The sequence below is a fragment of the Mycteria americana genome, chromosome 2 (genome assembly GCF_035582795.1).
Source record: "Mycteria americana isolate JAX WOST 10 ecotype Jacksonville Zoo and Gardens chromosome 2, USCA_MyAme_1.0, whole genome shotgun sequence".
Taxonomy (NCBI): domain Eukaryota; kingdom Metazoa; phylum Chordata; class Aves; order Ciconiiformes; family Ciconiidae; genus Mycteria; species Mycteria americana.
In genome coordinates, this window is record NC_134366.1 from 114,346,058 (window position 1) to 114,366,306 (window position 20,249).

Here is a 20,249-nt window from a genome sequence, read left to right on the forward strand (position 1 = left end):
GACTTAGGAACAGTTCTTAGAAAATTGATAAATAGATGGAATAAATGACCTCTGGAAAAGTCTTGGGCCACCAACTCTCCCAGCTGGTTATTAATCCCCCAGAAGTGCTACAGACTCTGATCATTAAGGCTTAATTAATGTATTAACACAGTGTCTAAATGCTGAACTACATTTTCTTTTTGTATAATTAACCTTTTGGGAATATTTTATTAATGGAGAAAAGTAATATATGTTTGCCAGGGAAATGCCACATTATTTCTTTTATTCACAGTAAACACAAATAAATTATGGAAAGCTCTTCATGTGTTTGTACATTTCACAATTCTGAGAGCTGTTGACTACTGGAAATGAAGGGCAAGGGCATGATTAGAAAGACTCATTATGTACTGGTTCAATACTTTGGTGCTATTCTTCATGAATGTGTTTACCACTCAGACAGAGCAGTCTATGAATTCTCATCAGGGCAGGCAAAATTGAATTTTGCTGCTTCTGCCACAGGGAAGCTAAAGGGCAGAGCATGAGGACAGAGCCAAGATGACAGATCTGGGAAAAGATCCTTGGAGACCCAGGCTTACTTTTCCTGTAGCCACTTGAGAATGTATTTCTAGGGATGCTGTCATGGATATTGCCAATGATTGTCACACGAGTGGTGAATGCTGCTACTGGTATGGTTGCCTGACTACAGCAGATGCTCCTTACATGCTAGGACACTAGTTTCCTCAATGGCAACAGCAGCAGCAAGGCTGGCTTTCCAGAGCTTTTCAGGAAACTGAGATATACAGTTATCAAGAACTGTCATAAACATTAATTTCCTATCAGCATTGCCAACACGATGCATTGGCAGTGGTCATAATTTAAACTTGTTTGGAACATAAACCTGGTCTTGCAATTTCTAAAGCTGATTAGGGGTTGCAGACATTCACCTTCAATTAGGGAGTTCCTGATTCCCTTATTAACTAGATTTTGAAAATTTTATTTTTACATCTGACTCATAACCAATTCAGTTGTATTACTCAATGGATGACCAAAGACACTTGATTTCTAGATGACTAATAAACCAATATTTATGTTCCTAAAGGGATAAGGTAAATGTTTGTTAGTATTTAAAAAGTAATTTTTTTCCTATTTATGTCTAGATATTCTCATAGCTTTCAGATGAATAACAAGACTGCATTTTAAGATCCATCTGCCTCTCAAAGTACAAATATACATCTTTAAATATAAATGTGATTCACTATTTTCATATAGACTATTCCAATTTTAACCACTATTAAGTATTAAGCAAAAGCTTCCCCTTTCCCATTTAAAAATAAATAAATAAATAAACAAATAAATCACAACTTGAGACATAAATTCTCAGCTATGAATTATTTTCTTCATATCCAGAAAAGGACTTCTAAGCAGTTCCCACATTATTAGAAAAAAACCTTTTTGCTATAAAAAGCGTTGATTGTCAGTTTAATTTATGTTTATCATCTTCCTTTCATTTAGGAACACAAATTTAAACAAAAATTCTGAAAATGTTGCTTTGTCAGATACGTATTTACCTCAGAACAAGGGACAAAATATTCAGCAAGGTTAATGGAAGAGAAGCAAGAAAGCTAATTAAATGTTCACTTTTGCCTTGATCTGATTTATCTTGCAATTTTCTGCATGTTTACTAAATAATGTATTAAATACATTCCTGTTATTTGCACTCATAGGAGCAAGAATTACGTAGGAACTTGATATTGCAAAACAAGTACACTAGAACGTATGTTATTGTCACTAACACCTATACCCTGCACAACAGGCTGAAATAAACTACACTTACCTCTTCCATTAGATGTTTTAAAGTAGAAGGTAATCACCTTAAAATGAATATAAGTTGATTTATAACTGGCTGGGAACAATTCATTTTCTGGTTTTTGTCCCTTGAAAGCAAATGGGAGTTTCTTGCAATGACTTTGTTGTAAATTTGTATTTTTCCTGTAGTTGACCAACCAGCTTTTATTGTCTTGCACCCGCATTTTGAAAAGCAAACAAAACCAAACAAAAATCAAACAGGTCCCAACTTTATCTTTACAGCTATTGAAATTGGAGGACCCTACGCTAACATGTAATTTAAACTACAGAAAAAGAATACTGGAGAAAAGTTGAAATTAATTCATTAAACAAATACAGTTACATCTCCATTGTATTTAATAGTCATGAGGTTACAGTCTCTATAAAACTCTATCTGTAATTGTTTATAACGGCTGAACTTAAACCGCAGCACTGAAAGGTGTCTATGTCAGGTGTCTGCCTCAGGCTGAGTATTTGGGGTAAATTTTAAGCTAAAATAGTATATTTTCTTAAAAAAAAGTTGATGCTAAAAAAGTCCATTGCAAAACTGTAGCATTTCCTTTCTTTTCAGCAAAGAAAAGGAATTCATCAGGGCTGAGATGGTGCTATTTGTCTAGTATCAAGAATGTCTCATTTCACATGGGAATTATAAGGTTGGACCAAGCCTACAGGGGGCAGGGGAAACGCAAGAGCAGAAGAACCACTGTCAAAAAATGCATTTTTCACATATTGAGTTGAAACTGCAGAGCACTTGGCTTCTGTATTAAGCTTGTTGTAACTTGCTGTAACTGGAGAGAGGAGGGAAGGCAGAAGTTTGTCTGTAATGCCAAGTAAAAATCAAGACTATGAACAGAGAGTTCCTGTCTTCTGCTTAACCTGCACTTCCCCCTGCCGATGTCCTGGTGAGGAGGAGGAAGTGGAATGGAAATAAGTGAATAGCCTGGAGGGAAAGAGGGGAAGAGGGAAAGTGCAAGGTCAAGAAACATAAAGCAGATGTTATGATGTTGGAAAATAGGACCCTTGAGGAATGGGAGACAAGAAGGTTAGGTAAGAGCTATGAAATTGGAATAAAAACTACTTCATCTCCTCGCCATGCCACAGCATTTTTTCCCTCTAGTGTCAGAGGGGAAAAAAGGGGGGGGGGGGGAGAAGGGGGGAAGAACTTTCCATGCTAGAGGAATTCTTAAAATATGTTCCTTTTAAAATGGAACATTTTAGTTGTCAGCTTCTCATACCATTTTCCTTATGCTTGTTAATGCCATTGTTTTGCTCTTGTGTTTGTTTTTGTTTGAATGCAGATCCTACCCGTTAGACTGGCAGCTCTGAGGTACCCTCTCTCAAGAGTACAGTGCTATGGAGAACATTTCAGACATCTGTTACCAAACATATAAACTGGATTGGGAAATTTCTAAGTGAGTGACTTAGAGTAATAGGTCTGACACAGAAATCACATGACAGGAAAAAAGTATTAAAATCTACCTGTAGTGGTTTATATTTTGGTGAGGTAAGCATTAAAAAAACCCCCAACATTATGACTCCTCTTTTATTGTTGATGCTGTTTTCCTGGAAGTGATTATTATAGTCTCTTCATGTTGCGGTATGACTATACTTTATCTGGGATACTTCAAATGTCAGTTTGGAACAGCAGGGCACATTTGGGTCTAAAAGTAAAATGTAGGGGGGAAAAATGCAACTTTGATTAAAAAAAGAAAAAGATAGACATAAAAACCCCCTAAATTTTATGTACAGATTTAGACATATCCTTCAATATTCTGATTGGAATGACAGGAAATAATTGTGCACAGAAATAATTATAAAATTGCTGCAAATTGCTTCAATATGCTTGTTGTTGGTTTTGCTATGCAGGATAGAGAAAGTCCATCTCTCAACAGTGCCCATCTTCAGACAGAAAGGAACTTGGCTTTGTGCCCTGATTTACACACAGTACAAGCCCTCTGGAAGTCGCTCATGGTTGCAATAACAGACTGAATTTGATTAATTTCTGTGTTAAATTAGTAAGCTTCAAAGTCCACTATACAACTGCAGTATAGTCAGTAAATGCTTACTGAGACAAAGTTCCTGTGATACCAAGGCCTCCACATAAGCGGAGATCGTAAGTGGAAACAAGCTCCTCTTCAGCAAAGCCATTACAATTTACCATTGTAACATTATAGCAAACACTGCCTGCTTTTGCTTTTTGGTTAGAATTTCAGAATAAGAAATGGAAAAGCAAGCTGCTCTTCAGCGAGCTGATTGGAAAAGTCAATGTAATTAACAACAGTATTTTGTTGAGTATTTGAGGTTCAGGTGCTTCCCATTCCAGAAGAATATGCTACCTCACTTTTCCTTTACTCAATGGCACTCAACTCAAAAAGCAATCCTAACAGAAAACTACCTATGAAGAAGGGTTTATTTCTGCTTATGCTGGTAAAACTAGGATTTACCCTTGCTCCTCAGTTTGAGTCAAACAAAATCCACAGCTAATGCAGATTTACCACCTACAAAATCATGAACAAAAGAGTGTCCTATATTTAAAGCAATCAACTGGTAAATTTAATTGCATACAGCTTTGTTGTTGTATAAGTTATAACTGATTTTTAATGTATTCCCTCCTACAGTGCAGCATTTTTATTAATTAAAGAATCCTTTTCAACATTTTTCTCTTTCCCTCCTTCTCTTCCTGCTTCTGCCTCATATGTGTTTATAGAGTTGTCAATGAAAGGCATATAGCAAATTTCACAGTCCCAAATAAATCTGCGTTTGAAAATAATGATGATTATCGTCATACATTACCTCATCACAATATTTAATCTTTAAATTGCAGTCTCACGTTATTGTTGAGTTGAAAATAAACTACTTTTATAGCAGGATATTTCTTTTAATGTTCCATTTTTAAAATAAATTTGCTGCAGCATGTCAAGAAAACCTTTAAAATATTCCACAGTGTATGACTGATGTACTGCATTATTTCACCAAATCTCTGATGCTATATAACCCTCAATGCTGTGGACTAGCTTGTATCTTTTACACAGATTTTCTTAAAAGACATCTTGTGCACCTCAAACTGTAATATCACAAGATTGAAATAGACATTGATTTGCTTTACTGTTAATGGCCAAGGGGTTACTTTAATGTCTGAGAAGTAGACAATAGATTCTTATTGACTTCAGATAGTGCTGGACTGGATACCAGCCATTGGATTCATCTCCATCTACAGTGACATATCTAAACCGGTCACCTGTATCTTGACTTGTTATCTAGACTTCTTCCATAGCTTGGAGGGAAAGAGGTGCTTATTGTACACTGTTTAACATATTCTAAGATAGGTGACTTAGGACACATACCTAACTTTAGATGGGAAGGAGAGATGAGTGGTCTCTGAGCACCCCTTGCCAATGCTTGACTTTCTATTTGCTTCTCTTTTTGCTTTTCTTTTTTTTTTTTAGGACAGTCCCAATCTTCTTTGCAGGCCATCAGACCTGTAAGGAAATTTTAAAATATTAGGGTTTGGGGAAACTAGTCCAGTTAAAAAAAAAAGCTGAATTGCTTTGAAATATTTAAATTGTTTAATGTTTGAAATATTTAAATTTTTAACTGCTGATACTTTAAACTTTATTTTTCCGACTGTGGTTCTATGCTTTATATTTGGAAGACAAGTCTTTTGATTTTTAATATTCTTAATGATAGGTGTTCTAATTATGGAGATAAAACATATTTTTCTTTAATTTGTCCTGTTTGATGTTCTCAGGCAACCTAATGTGTTGAAGCTTTGCCTAAAGAAAAGTTCCACTCTGTGGTAGAACAAAGATAGAACAACTGCTTGAACAGCTTTGTGCTATTTGCTACTAGATTCAAAACACTCATGCTAATTTAGCAGCAGACTGAAAGTTCTTATTTTCTTATTCATTAGGTTGCTAAGGTCTCAGAGGTCAAAAGAAGGTTGAGCACCTTACCCCTGACAAGTGAACACCAAGGGGATGAGGAATATAGAGATGTGAGCAGGTAAGATGACTAGAAACTTGCTCAGTTATTGTCATAATTTCAAGAGATTTCATGTGTCCGTCTAGAATGTTTTGATCCCATCAATCAGTGATATCAATAAATCATTTACTTTTACAGAGAACTGTCAGGAAAATTCTGAACAATTCTCTGCAATTTCTTTGCAACTCTAGGCAGCAGCAGTGCATGTCTGTCACAATTCTAATGAGCTCTGCGCTAAAATAGCTGGAACTTGGATAGTTTTCTGGGCATATTGCAAACCCATGTAGATTTGGGAGGAAGAAAGAAGGGTACAGAGCTTACTAGGGATACTTTGCAGCCTTCCTGGCTGCCAGAGGTAATCCCATGTTTGTGGGAAAGGCATGGTTCAGCACAGGCAACTGAACTCGTCTTGGTTTTTGACATGCTTTGTTTATGTATTTGTTTGCTTGCTTGCTGCTGTTGTGATTGTAAATATATTACAAAGAATCTGGAGATGGAGAGAGATTCATTTTTTTGTGTGGTAGAAAAGCAAAGGGGAAAAATATTTGAAAGTGAAAGCTCCATGTTTGTTGACAATTAGATAGAAAGATCTATCAATTGCCATGTTTTCTGGAAATGAAAAAATGTCCAAAATATGCTAAATGCTTAAGTGTTCTCTAAAGCATTTGTGATGGCAAGCATCTCATGTTAAATGGATGAATATTTTTGTTCTTACATCTATTGCCTTTCAGTAGTACTATTTAGAAAGAACACTTGAGTGAATTTATCTTTCTGTGAATACATCATTCCTATGAGTCAAAATAATACTGTTCATGTATGCCAAGGATATCTATTGTACGTATGTGTACACGAAAAAAAATTATTTATCAGTTGATATACAACACCTCTGTATAGATGTCTGTGACTTCTTAAAGCCTCATAAACAAAACAGCATCTTTTATGCTATATATGACTTGCAGATTTAAAAGTTGTACTGCAGACTATTACAGATGGCCTTGCAATGGTTACTAAGGTGGGATTCTGAATGAGTCCACAATAGTTTAATGAATCACTAGTGCAATCAGGGCCAATTTCAGGCATTGGCAGAAGAGGCAGTTGCCTAGGCAGCAAACTGCCATGGACAGGAAAATATCCATAGCTTAATTATCTTCCCTTAGTTATGCTATATGTCTGGAAAGTCACTCTGGTTGGCTAATATTGCCAGAAAGGTCAGGGTGTATGGGCTAGGAGTTACTGCTGTGTGGAACCAGGGCAGGAGAAAAGAGGCAAGAAGCATGATGTGAAATTCTGCCATCCCATTTCAGCTCTACTTCTTCTCCTTATGTCTTCTTTTACTGCTGAAGGACCAGCCATACCTCTCCATGCTTAGAGTGGCAAAATTCATTTTTGTCTATGTTGCTGAGACGTCTTGAGCTGGTTCCAAAAGCAGTTATGTCAGCAGAACAGAAAGCAATTCAATTGCCATTATAAGAAACCTATTTATATGACCTTTATAAATGTCCATTGTATTTTTCCACTTTTCTAGATGAATGAATGCCATAAAAGAAAGTCTCATGTGATGAAAAATTCATAGAGTTTAAGACCTTTGAATTTCTCCTGATGGTTCTTTTATTATCAAATTTGACAATATCTTTTGAGAGGTACATCCGGTCTTAATTAAAGACTTCAAATTACAGAGAATCCATCATATTCTTTGAAAAGCTCTTCCAGTCTTAATTACAACCACTGTTAATAATGTACAACTTATACATCATTAAAGTTTGAGTTTCAGGTTCCAGCTATTTGATCATTTCATATCCCTGCTGTTAATTTATGAACACTCCAGTGTGACCTCTCTGTGTAGTGATCTATAGACTGGTCAACTGGCATCCTAACTTTATCCTCCAAAATTTAAATAGAGTCTTCTCTTTAACATGGGTCAGCTAAGAACCATCCACTGCCCTGAAGTAATATTCAGGCTAATTTTTAATGTATCAGCTTAGATCCCAGAAGGAACAGCTTCGTTAATAGAGCATGTTATCTATTCCAGTTAGGTAAGCTTGTTACAACTAGCTTGGGTCCTATGTGCAGAGCTACACTGTGTTATGTAGGCATAACCGATCTCTCTGGCAGCATTTACAAGTTAAAAATAATGACAACAAAGGCACTCGGAAAAACAGAGTACAGATGGAGAAGATACTTTAAAGGAAAACTGCAGGCCAAAATACATTAGCAGGAAAAACTGTAATAAAAGTGGAATCTTCCCAAAATTTAGCCTTCGAAAAATCTGGGTTAAATCCAGAAGAACTGAAAACAAACCCTGTATTCTAGGTTGCGAGAGAGCACAGGTCACTGTCAGCCTAAGTCAGTTGCAACTTATTGGTATATTATTATGACCTTAGTATTTCTGCACCACTCTCCTCACATGAATTAAAGGAGGCCAGTGGCAATCTACTTAACATTTAGCAAAGTAAATGTTAAACATCACCAGTAACTGTAAGTGCTTGGGAATGTATTTTTTACAATAACATTGAAAAATATTTGCATTAATGAGCTCTTACTTGGAAAGGCTTAATAGTCTATACTTTCAACATTTTTAGATGCCTAACTCTCAAATTGTTAAGGCTTACTTAGATGATTAATAATAGTTGGCATTCTAGACCTCTCTTCCCGCAGAACAAAACTTCAGAATTAGGTGTGGAAGGATTCAACCAGCTTTACAAAGGCTGTTTACCTTAGTAGTCTCCAAATAAGTGTTTTTTACTACTCCCCACCTCCAGATATATATTGTTGCCTTTTGCCAGGTGAACGAAACTGAGGGAAATTATCTAGCTGGAAACTAACCTTTACTTTGTCAGGTGAGATTTTTGCAAAATCAGTCCCCTTACCTGGTTCATCACAGCTATATCGTCCTTGAAAAAGGAGGAGATGGGAATAGGCAACCAGATATGACAAGAGTGGTAGATCACTCCTTTCCAAGGAGCCCTCATTAATGTTAAAGTACTTGTAGAACCACACCTTTCCATTAAGTAGTACTTCACAGTCATTTTATTAAATCTAATAGGACTGTGCAAAGTACGATATCCCACTAAGCTGGATGAATGTGGCCTTTATTGACAGCAAATCACTTAGGATATTTAGGTAGAATGGGTCAAATATTATGTAAATTCAGAGTATTGTGCTCAAACTGAGATATTCCATTTTAACCTGAGAACTTGCCTGTTTCCCTGTGATAATGAGAGAACTAATAATTTTACTCCGGCCCACACTCCTTTTAATGCAGTATTCTTTGTTCAAGTTAAGTACAGTGTTTGAATTCTTTGTGATGTAAATCATCTTAATATCTCTCTTAAATATTGTTTGGTTTATAAAAAGCAAAACCAGGAGATACTGTTAATCACTGCTGCCAACCTGAGCATACCCATATGGGTTGTAATCTGTAGCTTTCCACTAATGCTTCTAAAGCTGCTAAATATAAGCCTGTACATTAGTATAATGAATAGAACTACAAAAAATATGCTTAGTTAAGATTTGTAGTTGTACTCTTTCACTATAATGTCTAATTTAGTATCTCCTTAATCATATAATTTGGAGACAATGGTGTAGATCATAACAGTTTTTATTTTCAGTTTCATGATTTAATTGCTACCTCTGTAGGTTCTGCTTGTCCAGCAAGAACATTTTTCATACACATTCCTCATGGGTTGGACAATATATTTAAAAATCTTTTTAAGCTAATTCTAATTTATGGTTGCTAGCAAACAAGAATACTGTATTAATAACTGCTGGTGGAAGGTCACCGGTAATTGGGTACTGGGATTTAGGCTCAGATCCATTATGAAGTCAACAGAAAGGCATGCACTTCATGGAAATCACAACAGTGAGCTTACCTTAGGACTGAAACGCTACAGCTGATATACCTCTGCTAAAATGAAAAACCATGGGATTTGTTATACCAAAACCAAAGGATATGTAGGCCTCCATGCATTGATTCTTCATGTGTGACCTTTATTTGCAGTCCAAGGGTAAAACCCCATTTACAGCAATATTATAAAAAGCTTATCTACCTCACGAGATTCTGATGTTAAGTTCTTTTCTGGCCCAAACCGTAGCATATATTTGATCACTCATATGTCCAGTGAACGTATCATATCCTGCTTCAAAACTTAATGCCTGGTGAGCTTAGTGTTTTTTGGGGGTGGGGAGGAGTTTAATTCCAAGAGTTTCTTAGACTGCCAAGACACTAGGACAAGGAAAAGAAGACTCCATCCTCTTCCACTCTTTTGGATTTATGTTATGATTAATTTGCCAATATATTGTATTTAATATGGCAACAGCTAGGGACAGGTGGCAAAATAGCCAAAATACAATCAGCAAGCCTTGAATACTTAAATGTTTCTATAAATACAACATTTGTAGCATTAACCTTCTTTCTACAATTGGTGATGAGTTTCCATGGTGAAAAATGTGCACCAGTGTAGAACTACACAGATGTTATTCCAAGGACCTCGATATCATAAGAATTTGGCACTGTGCTGTTCCGACCAACTGCTGAGAATCTTCCTGAGGTCCCACCACTGTACACAATGTCATTTCTGATGTTTTTAAACCACTTCCACTGAAGATCGTTTGATACAAATGCTACCAAAGTAAGTACGAATAGTCCCATTTGCTTCATATGCAGTGTCTGAAATAGTCATGAATAGACTTAAAATTACCCCTGTATGCAGCTGGCATTTTTAAGGTGCAGTTTTGCAATCTACTTAAGCTGCCCTAGAACTGGGCTACCCTGTTGTGTCTGCACGAGTAATTTTGTAGCAATGAGACTGCCAACTGCTCCGTCACAAAGGGGATGGCAGGAGCACACAGCTGGGACAGAGAAAGAGTGCAGCACTGTGGCTTTTGGCAGTTGCTCCATCCTATGTCTCTCTGCTGACAGTGACACCAGGCACTTTTCAGCCTGTGAGCACTCCAGTCTTGCAGTGTTGGAGAACTCCACTAAGAAGAAGAACCTTTGTAATACAGGAAAAAAAATGTCACTTCTTTTCTACTTTGCTTGTGCAGTGTGATAAACTTAATCATGTTAACTTTTAGTTTTAATAAATGCAGGATATTCTCATTTGCTTGTTTGTGTTTTGTTGCTGTTGCTTTTAATTAGTTACCATTCTTAAATTTAAAAAAAATCTTAAAATAAGTAAAAAGAAAGTTTTAAAAAATACAAATTAAAAATAAAAATATAAAAATTAAAATTAAAATTTAAAAAGAACAGTATCACCACATGCTGTTTTGCTCTTTTCCATGTACTCTACAATACAGTTCCCCTGTATTCATTCGACCCCCAAAAGATAGGGCCATCAGCCTTGCTTTTCAGCTATTCATAGTTATGAGGAATATTTGAAAATGTAACAATATAATGCAATTTGTTGCCAGATGGTCAGTGTTTCTACAAATAAAAATGTAAATGGTAACTTTTAATAGTTACTTTCACAATTAACAGTTGTTCTAAAAGTGACCTTGATTTTACTGACCACAATGCAATCAAGTAAGGCAGAATGCCAATGCCGTTCAGGCTCATTTTATGCAGAAGAGTTGGTTACAACCCAGGGTCACTATTTCTAATTACCTTAATCCAATACTCTGAAGTTTGTTTCACTTAAATATTTCTCCTGGATACCAGGTGAATCCATGAGATTTTGTTTTTGTTTTTAAGATGTAGTATAGTAACTATGGGTCTCTGCTGACTATTGAAAATTACTGACAGAAAAATATTTGAATACTAGTTCTACCACTATTGTTATTTGGGGTTTTTTTTGAAGCATAATAACTTGAAAATGGCAGCAAGTCAGTAGCCTATACTAGTTGAAATCATACACGGTTAAGGATGCTCTTGCTTTGCAATTGGCTTAGCAGAGAATCAGCCTTAAGTATCCTGCTAGTGCATCTTTGATAATGTGAAAGAGTTTCCACAGAAAAAACGAAATGCCTTACAAATGCCTTCACTGCCTTATAAATAAGACTTTGTCAAAATGCTATTATTTGTGAATATATGGGGCCAGTCAATAAATCATTTTCATGCTTCTCCACAAGTATCACATTGCAATTGAACACTATATATCTAATGATCTCACCACAGGTCCCAGAGAGTGAGAAGGGCTCTTGGGAGAGCTTTACTCTTCTTTTAACCTAACAAAAGGCCTCCACATGTTCTGCTCATTCAGAATTGCCTGACAATTTACGGGAGAAGTCATTCTCTGAGACTTCAATATGCTCCAGAATGGGTCAGCCTTGGGAAAAACATTATGGGCACAATGCAGGGTAGAATGGGAATAGAGGGAAAAAGGTTTGCAAGGTTTTCATTTGTAGTGTATTCCACTCAGTTTCTATCGTCTTAAAGAAGAGTGTGGCCTCTATTGTTGCTTTACATTTCCCTTTGCTCTCCTCCTGGAATAACTTCCCCAGTAGCATGAAAAGGTAGAATTTTATCAGATTCAAGGTCAGGGAACTATGTGCTGATCTTTGGTCATTATGCAAATTTCTTCTGATGGGAAGCTATGATCCAGGCAGTAATCGGTATTTTTCCCTCTTAAGCCAAGCCCATAGGGCACATCTGAAAGATTAGGATGGTTCCAGATGTAGTTCATCATTGATGGAAATGTGCATAATTTAATAATGTAATCCTTCTAAGGTGCTCTCCATAGCACAAAGAAACAGAATCAGTATCCATAATGTGTGGCCATTATATATTCATATATTCATTTCAAGATAGTTATACATTGAGTAGCTTAAGAAATACTTTATGCAACTGTATTTCCTAAGATATTCAGGGGAAAAAAAAAGAAAAATTAAGAAGAATATAGGCTACGCCTGGGAAAAAGTGGTAACTTATACTCCCGGGTTGATTAAAACCCACATCCTTTGAGGTTCAGTTTCTAAACATAGTAATTGCTAACACATATCAAAAATCTCACACCCTTTATTTTCCTAGAGCATACTTACTACCAAAGAATAGCTTGGTATCACATCAGACAGGTTACAAAATCAGTCTCGGAAAGTCATCACCAGCAATCCAAACTGCGATTCAAAACCGAGAATGGTGTTACACCTCTTGAATTTCGTGGGTGGACCACAGGCACCAGGCGGACTAACCAGCACTTTCTACCGGCCCTCCACCGCATCACTGACCGTGAACGAGTTGAGGGGCAGAGGTTTTTACACCTCATTACGGTTTAATATTTTATTTCAGAAGCCTTCAGCTAAAGCTGAATGAGAACTACTTTAATGCCTCCCATAAAATAAAGTGTCTGCGCAGGGAGGTAGTTACAAAAAGTGGGACCGCTCCAACAAGCAGATGCTGCGCACCCCCGCGGTTTCTGAGACATGGGCAGTTATGTATTTATTCCGCGCTTACAGAGTTGCTCCCCACAGGAGAGACGGCCCCTGCCGCCCTGCTCTACCCTGCCCTGCCCTGCCCTGCCCTTCTCGCCGGCCCCCGGGCCGCCGCCGTGCCGTGCCCTGCCATTGCCGCGGCTGGAGCAGCGAAAGCCGGCCCGCGGAGGGGCGGCAGCTGCCGGCTGGCCGGCCACGGAGGCGACCCGCCGCGGCGGCTTTGCTTCCACGGAACCCTCTCACACCTGCGTGCCGCTCCCCGCACCGAGACCCGCTCCACCCCCGTCCCCCGGACCCTCCCTCGCCGTCCCTCACCGCGGTCTCGGGGCAGCCGCCGCGGGAGCCGCCCGGGAGGCGCGGCCCCGCCTCCCCCCGCCGCCCCCGCCGCTCCCGGGGGCGGCCCCCCCCCCCCGCTCCGGCCCCGGCCCTGCCCCCGGGCGCACCCGCCGGACTCCGCTCCGCCGGCAGCCCGCTGCCGAGGCGCAGGGGCGGCGGTGGCATCCGCCGCCGGGAGCGGGGCTGGGCTCGGCGCTGGGAGCGGCGGCCAGCTCACGCAGTCGCAGGGAAGAGGAACAGCCGGGAGCGCCGGCGGGGCCGGGAGCCCACCCGCCGCCGGAGCGCGGCGCGGAGGATCGGCACATCCCCGTTCCGCCGGGGGCGGCTCTGCCAACTCCCCCGCCGCCTCCTCTCCCTCCCTCCCTCCCTCCCCGCCCCTCCGGAGCGACATCCCTGCGAGTTTGCTTCGCTGCCCGCGCCCGTCGCTGGGCGCTCGCCGCCGCATCTCACCCGCCATCAACTCTGTGGAGCCGCCGGCGGAGGGCAGGGACCCGAAGCTGCGGCCAGCCCGGGTGGAAAGTAGCGGCAACGCGGAAGGGGCCGGAGGCGAGCGCAGCCCGGCCCAGCCGAGCGGGGCCGGCGCAGCGCGCCGCCACCCGCAGCCCCCCCGGCCGGGGGCCGGCCCCGCGCCCCGGGCCGCGCTGGCCGGGGCAGAGCGACGCGGCCCCGCGGCAGCTGCCGGCTGCGCCGACCCCCGCCGGACCCGCTGCGGTAAGAGGGGGTTACACTCGGGGACGCCGGGCGGGAGGAGACGGAGGCTCCCGGCCGCGGCGGGGGAGCGTACGCGGCGCGCCCGCGGTCGCCGCCGAAACTTGTTCAAGTTGTGCGGCCCCGGGGCGGCGGGGAGGGAGGCGGCGGCGGAGCCGGCGGCGGGCGCCCTCTGCCGGCCGCGGGCCGGGGGCGCCGCGGGGCGGCGCGGCGCGGTGCGGAGCGGGGCGGCGCGGTGCGGAGCGGAGCGGAGCGGGGCGGGGCGGGGAGGGGGGAGGCGCGGCGGGGGCTGTCGGGCTTCGTGCCGCGGCTGGCGGGGCACGGTGGCAGCCGTCGTGGCTCGCTCTGTCTGCTTTCCCTCTTCACGCCTTCGTTTCGCCGGCAGAACCGCGCGTGTGGCTTATATATACATATAACTTTATTTTATTTTTCATTTGCGCTCCCTTTCATTTTGGTGGCGTGTTGCAGATTTATTTATTTGGGTAGCACCTGGTAGCGTAACGGGAAAATAAGCCCTGAGACCTTGTAGTCACGCAGAAAAAAGTTAAATAAAGCGAGCTTAAGTAGCCAATCTGAATTTCTCTTTTGCCAAAGATAAATTTTGTGGCATTTTGAAAATGCTCCTTTTTAAAAAAAAAAATCTGTAAAAGAAAAGGTGTATTAACTCATCTTTCCTAGAGAGTTAGCCGTACTTTTTATCTTAAGTACTTTAAATGTGTTCTGGCACCTGTACAGCTTCAGAGAACTTTTGTGTCTGTTTCCACAGAAAGAACCAACATGCAAAGTGGAAGGAAACCCGAAACTGCTCTTTTAACAAAAAAGTATTTGCTTTCTGCTTCTGTCACTTGTTTTCCTCTTGCTTCGTAATGGAAGGAGCAGGATTGTCTGAATCATTGCTGCAAAATTTGGGCATCACTGGCTGAAGATAAGATGAAAGGAGACTTGAAAATACATCGATACTCTATGACTATTAATTCAGATGCACCTTTCACAAACAGAGGGGAATAGTGGTTAAAAGCACTGCAGTTTCATCAAAAGGAGCTAGTGGATGATCTATGTTGATTTTTTTTTAACTAATCTTTTTTCCTTCCCACTCTCCCAGGAGTCCCAAAAGAGAAAGATGGAAAGAGTGCGTATGGCAATTGAGATAAGGGGAAGGCTGAAGACAGTAACTTCAGTTTTGGAGTCTGTTTTCCAAGTGCTGTAAATTCCCTATTTCTTCAAATATAACACATTGTTTTGAATAAATTATATCGTTTTGTGATCAGTGGAGTCTTTGTCAGCTCTCGAAGTGGAATTTGACCTGATTCAAAGCTTTTTAAAAAAGTAAATGTATGACTGATTCCTTTCTTCAAGTTATCAAGAGATAGTGTTTCAGTCTCTTACTGTGCATTGTCAACCCATGTTTTATATGCATATCTTAATTTTCCCCTAATTTTAGTATTTATGCTGTGGTGTTGTGTTTGAGAAAAGCGTGAACAAACAAGGCACCTGAGGTTTAAGTTTTCGAGAGCCTTGTTATTTCAGTGTTCTAGCTCAGATTACAAGTAATCTGAGTATCTGTTAGAATACACAGTACACACTAAGTCTTTTCTCCTAAAGATATGCCTTAAGATGTTGGCTTTTGTACTAACTGGATCAAAGTTTGATATCTGAACATCGTGCTTTGTTAGGAAATGCATGCCTGGGGAAGAGGAGCTGCCTAATGGATCATGGCTCTGATGTTCACGGGGCATACTTTATTTCTAGCATTAATGATGTTTGCTGCCTTCACTTTTGAAGAATCTGTAAGCAATTACTCTGATTGGGTGACTTTCATAGAAAATGTAGATCAATATGAAAAACAGCAACTTGAAGGTCTTAGTGCTGAGCAGAAGCTGAAAAAAACAGTTCCTCATCCCAGCTTGTATTTCGACGCTGAAGATGTCCAGGCACTGAGGCAGAAGGCTCATACAAGCCATTCCCATCTATTTAGAGCCATCAGAAGTGCGGTGACGGTTATGGTATCCAACCCATTATACTACCTACCTCCACCCAAGCATGTTGATTTTGCTGCAAAGTGGAACGAGATTTACGGTAACAATCTGCCACCTCTAGCATTTTATTGTTTGCTGTGCCCTGAAGATAAAGCTGCATTTGATTTTGCCCTAGAATATATGGATAGAATGGCTGGCTACAAAAACTGGTTGGTTGAGAATGCACCTGGAGATGAAGTGCCGCTCGGTCACTCCCTAACAGGATTTGCTACTGCTTTTGACTTCTTGTATAATTCACTGGAAAACGAGAGAAGGCAAAAATACCTGGAGAAGATATGGTCTGTAAGCGAGGAAATGTATGAGTACTCAAAGGTTCGTTCCTGGGGAAAGCAGCTTCTCCATAATCACCAAGCAACCAATATGCTTGCTTTGCTTGTTGGGGCTTTAGTTGCAGGGGTGGACAAAGGATCTCAGGCAAATATCTGGAAACACACCGTTGTTGATGTGATGGAGAAAACAATGTTTCTGCTCAATCATATTGTAGACGGGTCTCTGGATGAGGGAGTAGCTTATGGGAGTTACACAGCCAAGTCAGTAACCCAGTATGTTTTCCTGGCTCAGCGCCACTTTGGTATTAACAACTTGGAGAATAACTGGCTCAAAATGCACTTTTGGTTTTACTATGCCACCCTATTACCAGGCTTTCAGAGGACTGTGGGTGTAGCAGATTCTAATTACAACTGGTTTTATGGTCCTGAGAGCCAACTGGTTTTCTTGGATAAGTTTATCATGAAGAATGGAGCTGGCAACTGGCTGGCACAGCAGATTAGAAAACACAGACCCAAGGATGGCCCAATGGTGCCGTCCACTGCACAGAGGTGGAGCACACTACACACTGAATTTATATGGTACGCTGCCGAAATCACTCCTCAGCCGCCTCCTGACTATGGTACTGCTAAAATGCATGTGTTTCCTAACTGGGGAGTTGTTACTTATGGGGCTGGATTGCCAAACAGTCAGACAAACACCTTTGTGTCCTTTAAGTCTGGAAAACTCGGTGGACGTGCTGTCTATGACGTTGTTCACTTTCAACCGTATGCCTGGATTGATGGGTGGAGAAGTTTCAATCCGGGACATGAACATCCCGATCAGAACTCTTTCACTTTTGCCCCCAATGGACAAGTGTTTGTATCTGAGGCTCTTTATGGACCTAAACTCAGCCACCTGAACAATGTCTTAGTCTTTGCTCCGTCTCCTACGAGCCAGTGCAACCAGCCTTGGGAGGGACAGCTTGGTGAGTGTGCCCAGTGGCTGAAGTGGATTGGTGATGAGGTTGGAGACTCAACTGGAGAAATTATAACAGCCTCCCAGGCTGGAGACATGATGTTTGTGAGTGGTGAGGCGGTATCTGCTTACACATCAGCAATGAAATTGAAAAGTGTCTATCGCGTTTTGCTGCTCTTAAATTCTCAGACATTGTTAGTAGTAGACCACATTGAGAAGGAGGAAGACTCTCCTGTTAACTCTGTCAGTGCCTTTTTTCATAATCTTGACATTGATTTTAAATACATACCCTATAAATTTAAGAACAAATACAATGGAGCTATGATGGATGTGTGGGATGCCCACTACAAGATGTTTTGGTTTGATCATCATGGGAGTAGTCCTGTTGCTAGGATACAGGAGGCAGAACAAGCTGCTGAATTCAAAAAGCGATGGACGCAGTTTGTAAACGTTACCTTTCCAATGAAAAACATGCTTACAAGGATTGTTTACCTTTTCTATGGCCCATATGTCAATGTTTCTAACTGCAGGCTCATAGATAATGCAAAATCTGGATTTCAGATTTCGCTCAGTGTCAACAACACTGAAAATACCATCTCTGTTGTGACTGAATATCAGAATTTAAAGACAAGGTTCGATTATTTGGGATTTGGTGGTTTTGCCAAAGTGGTTCATGAAAACAAAGTGACCAAGTTTGGTCTAGGTACTGAACCTGTGGAGAAACGGATAAAAAATAATAGGGTGGTTTTCCCATTTGGATTCAAAGTGAACATAATTGCAGGGTTAATTTTGGGTGTTAGTTTGGTCATACTGGCTTTTCAGTGGCGGTTTTACATATCCTTCAGTAAAATGTTGCGTTGGATCCTGATACTGGTTGTTACACTGTGGCTTATTGAATTGGTGGATGTGTGGAGCATGTGTACTCAGCCCATCTGTGCAAAATGGAGCAGTGACGTGACAAGGCTAGAGCATGATAAAGGCAATAAAGCCAAACAATTAGAAGGAAATCCCGTTGTTTTGCCAGATGTTATCATTACTTCACTTCCCGCTTCTGGTGCAGAAATTTTAAAACAGCTGTTTTTCAATAGCAGTGACTTCTTATACATCAGGATACCTACACCCTATCTCGAAATTCCTGAGACTGAATTTGAAATTGATTCCTTTGTAGATCCATGTGAATGGAAGGTTTCTGATGTCCAGAATGGTCATTTTCGTCTTATCCAAGGGTGGCTCCAGTCTCTAGTTCGAGACACAAAGTTACATTTACAAAACATTCATTTATATGAAGCCAGCAGAAATAAAATCACTCAGCATTCTGCCATAAGCAAGGACAAAAAGAAAAGATCCAAAAAGAGAGAATCTCTGTCAGAGCAAAGAAGCAGGGCAAGAGGGAGTCAAGATAAAGATGCTGAATATATTAGGGACCTGAGAAGGCATCTCATCTATTACCCTAATGCACGACCTGTGCTTAGTTTAAGTAGTGGGAGCTGGACATTAAAGCTTCCCTTCTTTCAGGAAATCCTAGGACCGTCAATGAGAGCATTATATGTAGTAAGGGACCCACGGGCCTGGATCTATTCAATGTTGTACAAAAATAAGCCAAGCCTTTACTCCTTGAAAAATGTCCCACAACGCTTGGCTGCGATGTTTAAAGGGGAGAATGGTAAAGGAAAATGTAGTTTAAATGAAGGCTATGCCTTTGAATATGAATCATTAAGAAAAGAACTTTCAAATTCTAATTCAAATGCTGTTTCTGTGTTGTCCTATTTATGGCTAACAAACACAGCAGCAGCACTGAGAATAAACGGGGACTTGCAGCCAACAAATTATCAGCTGGTCAAGTTTGAAGATATTGTGAGCTTTCCTCAGAAGACGGCTGAATCAATTTTTGCCTTTCTTGGTATTCCTCTTCCTCCTGCTAGCTTAAACCAAATATTATTTGCCACCTCCACCAGTCTTTTCTATCTTCCTTATGAAGGGGAAATTTCACCAAGTAGCATTCATGCCTGGAAACAAAACATGCCCAATGAAGAGATTAGACGGATTGAAGATATCTGTTGTTCTCTAATGGACCACTTAGGATACCCAAAGTTTATAGAATAAATGCTGCTGGTCAGCAGAAATTTGCACTAATGATCTCTGACTCCCCGTTTATGGATAAATATTAGAGAAGTTTGTTTATTCTTGTAAAATGTGTACAGTCAGCTACTTTCAAAGAGATTATTTTAAGAAAAAGATAGGTGTTCTTTCAAGTGTGAGGTTTTTTGTTTTCTTTTGTTTTTTAAAAAAACAAACTTGTAACTACTTTTGCTGCCTTTCAAAAAAACCTGTGTGAACATTTATAGAACTACCAGCTGGGGACTCTATAGCTCAGGGGATTAGTAATAGAATATGGAGCTTTTCACCTCCAGCTCACCAGTTTGACTCCAGCCCAAGTGGTTAGTTCCTGAAAGTACTTACCATCTGATAATTGTATGACAGCTTATATGAAATTAAACTGGTTAAACTGGCCCAGTTCCCAATGGTGATAATTAGCCCCCTTGGACAGGTTTACTGATGCATTCTGTCTGTGTCTCACTGGTCACTATAGTGGTGCAAAACAAACATAAGCTGAGGTTTAAGGCTGTTCAGCATCCCTTCAGTGGGAGGAAACAGAACATTTGAGTGAATCTAGTTCCTTATTTACAGTCTCAGCAGACAGGCCCAGGACTGGAATGGACATGGATATCAGATATCATTATAGGATATGGTTCCTTCAGCTCAGAGATGTGGCAT

The 20,249-nt window shown here is 40.7% G+C and overlaps 1 protein-coding gene across 1 annotated transcript; it reads left to right on the top strand.

Moving 5' to 3' along the window:
• The first annotated feature begins 13,867 nt into the window (after positions 1-13,867).
• On the top strand, positions 13,868-19,597 carry DSEL (dermatan sulfate epimerase like). Its single transcript, XM_075494300.1, has 2 exons — positions 13,868-14,217; positions 14,981-19,597. Exon 2 carries the CDS (start codon positions 15,927-15,929, stop codon positions 19,575-19,577), a length of 3,651 nt encoding a protein of 1,216 aa, XP_075350415.1. The 5' UTR covers positions 13,868-14,217; positions 14,981-15,926; the 3' UTR covers positions 19,578-19,597.
• Positions 19,598-20,249: the final 652 nt, after the last annotated feature.

Coding starts and splice junctions, on each gene's coding strand:
- DSEL (XM_075494300.1), top strand. CDS start 15,927: ATGGCTCTGATGTTCACGGGGCATACTTTATTTCTAGCATTAATGATG.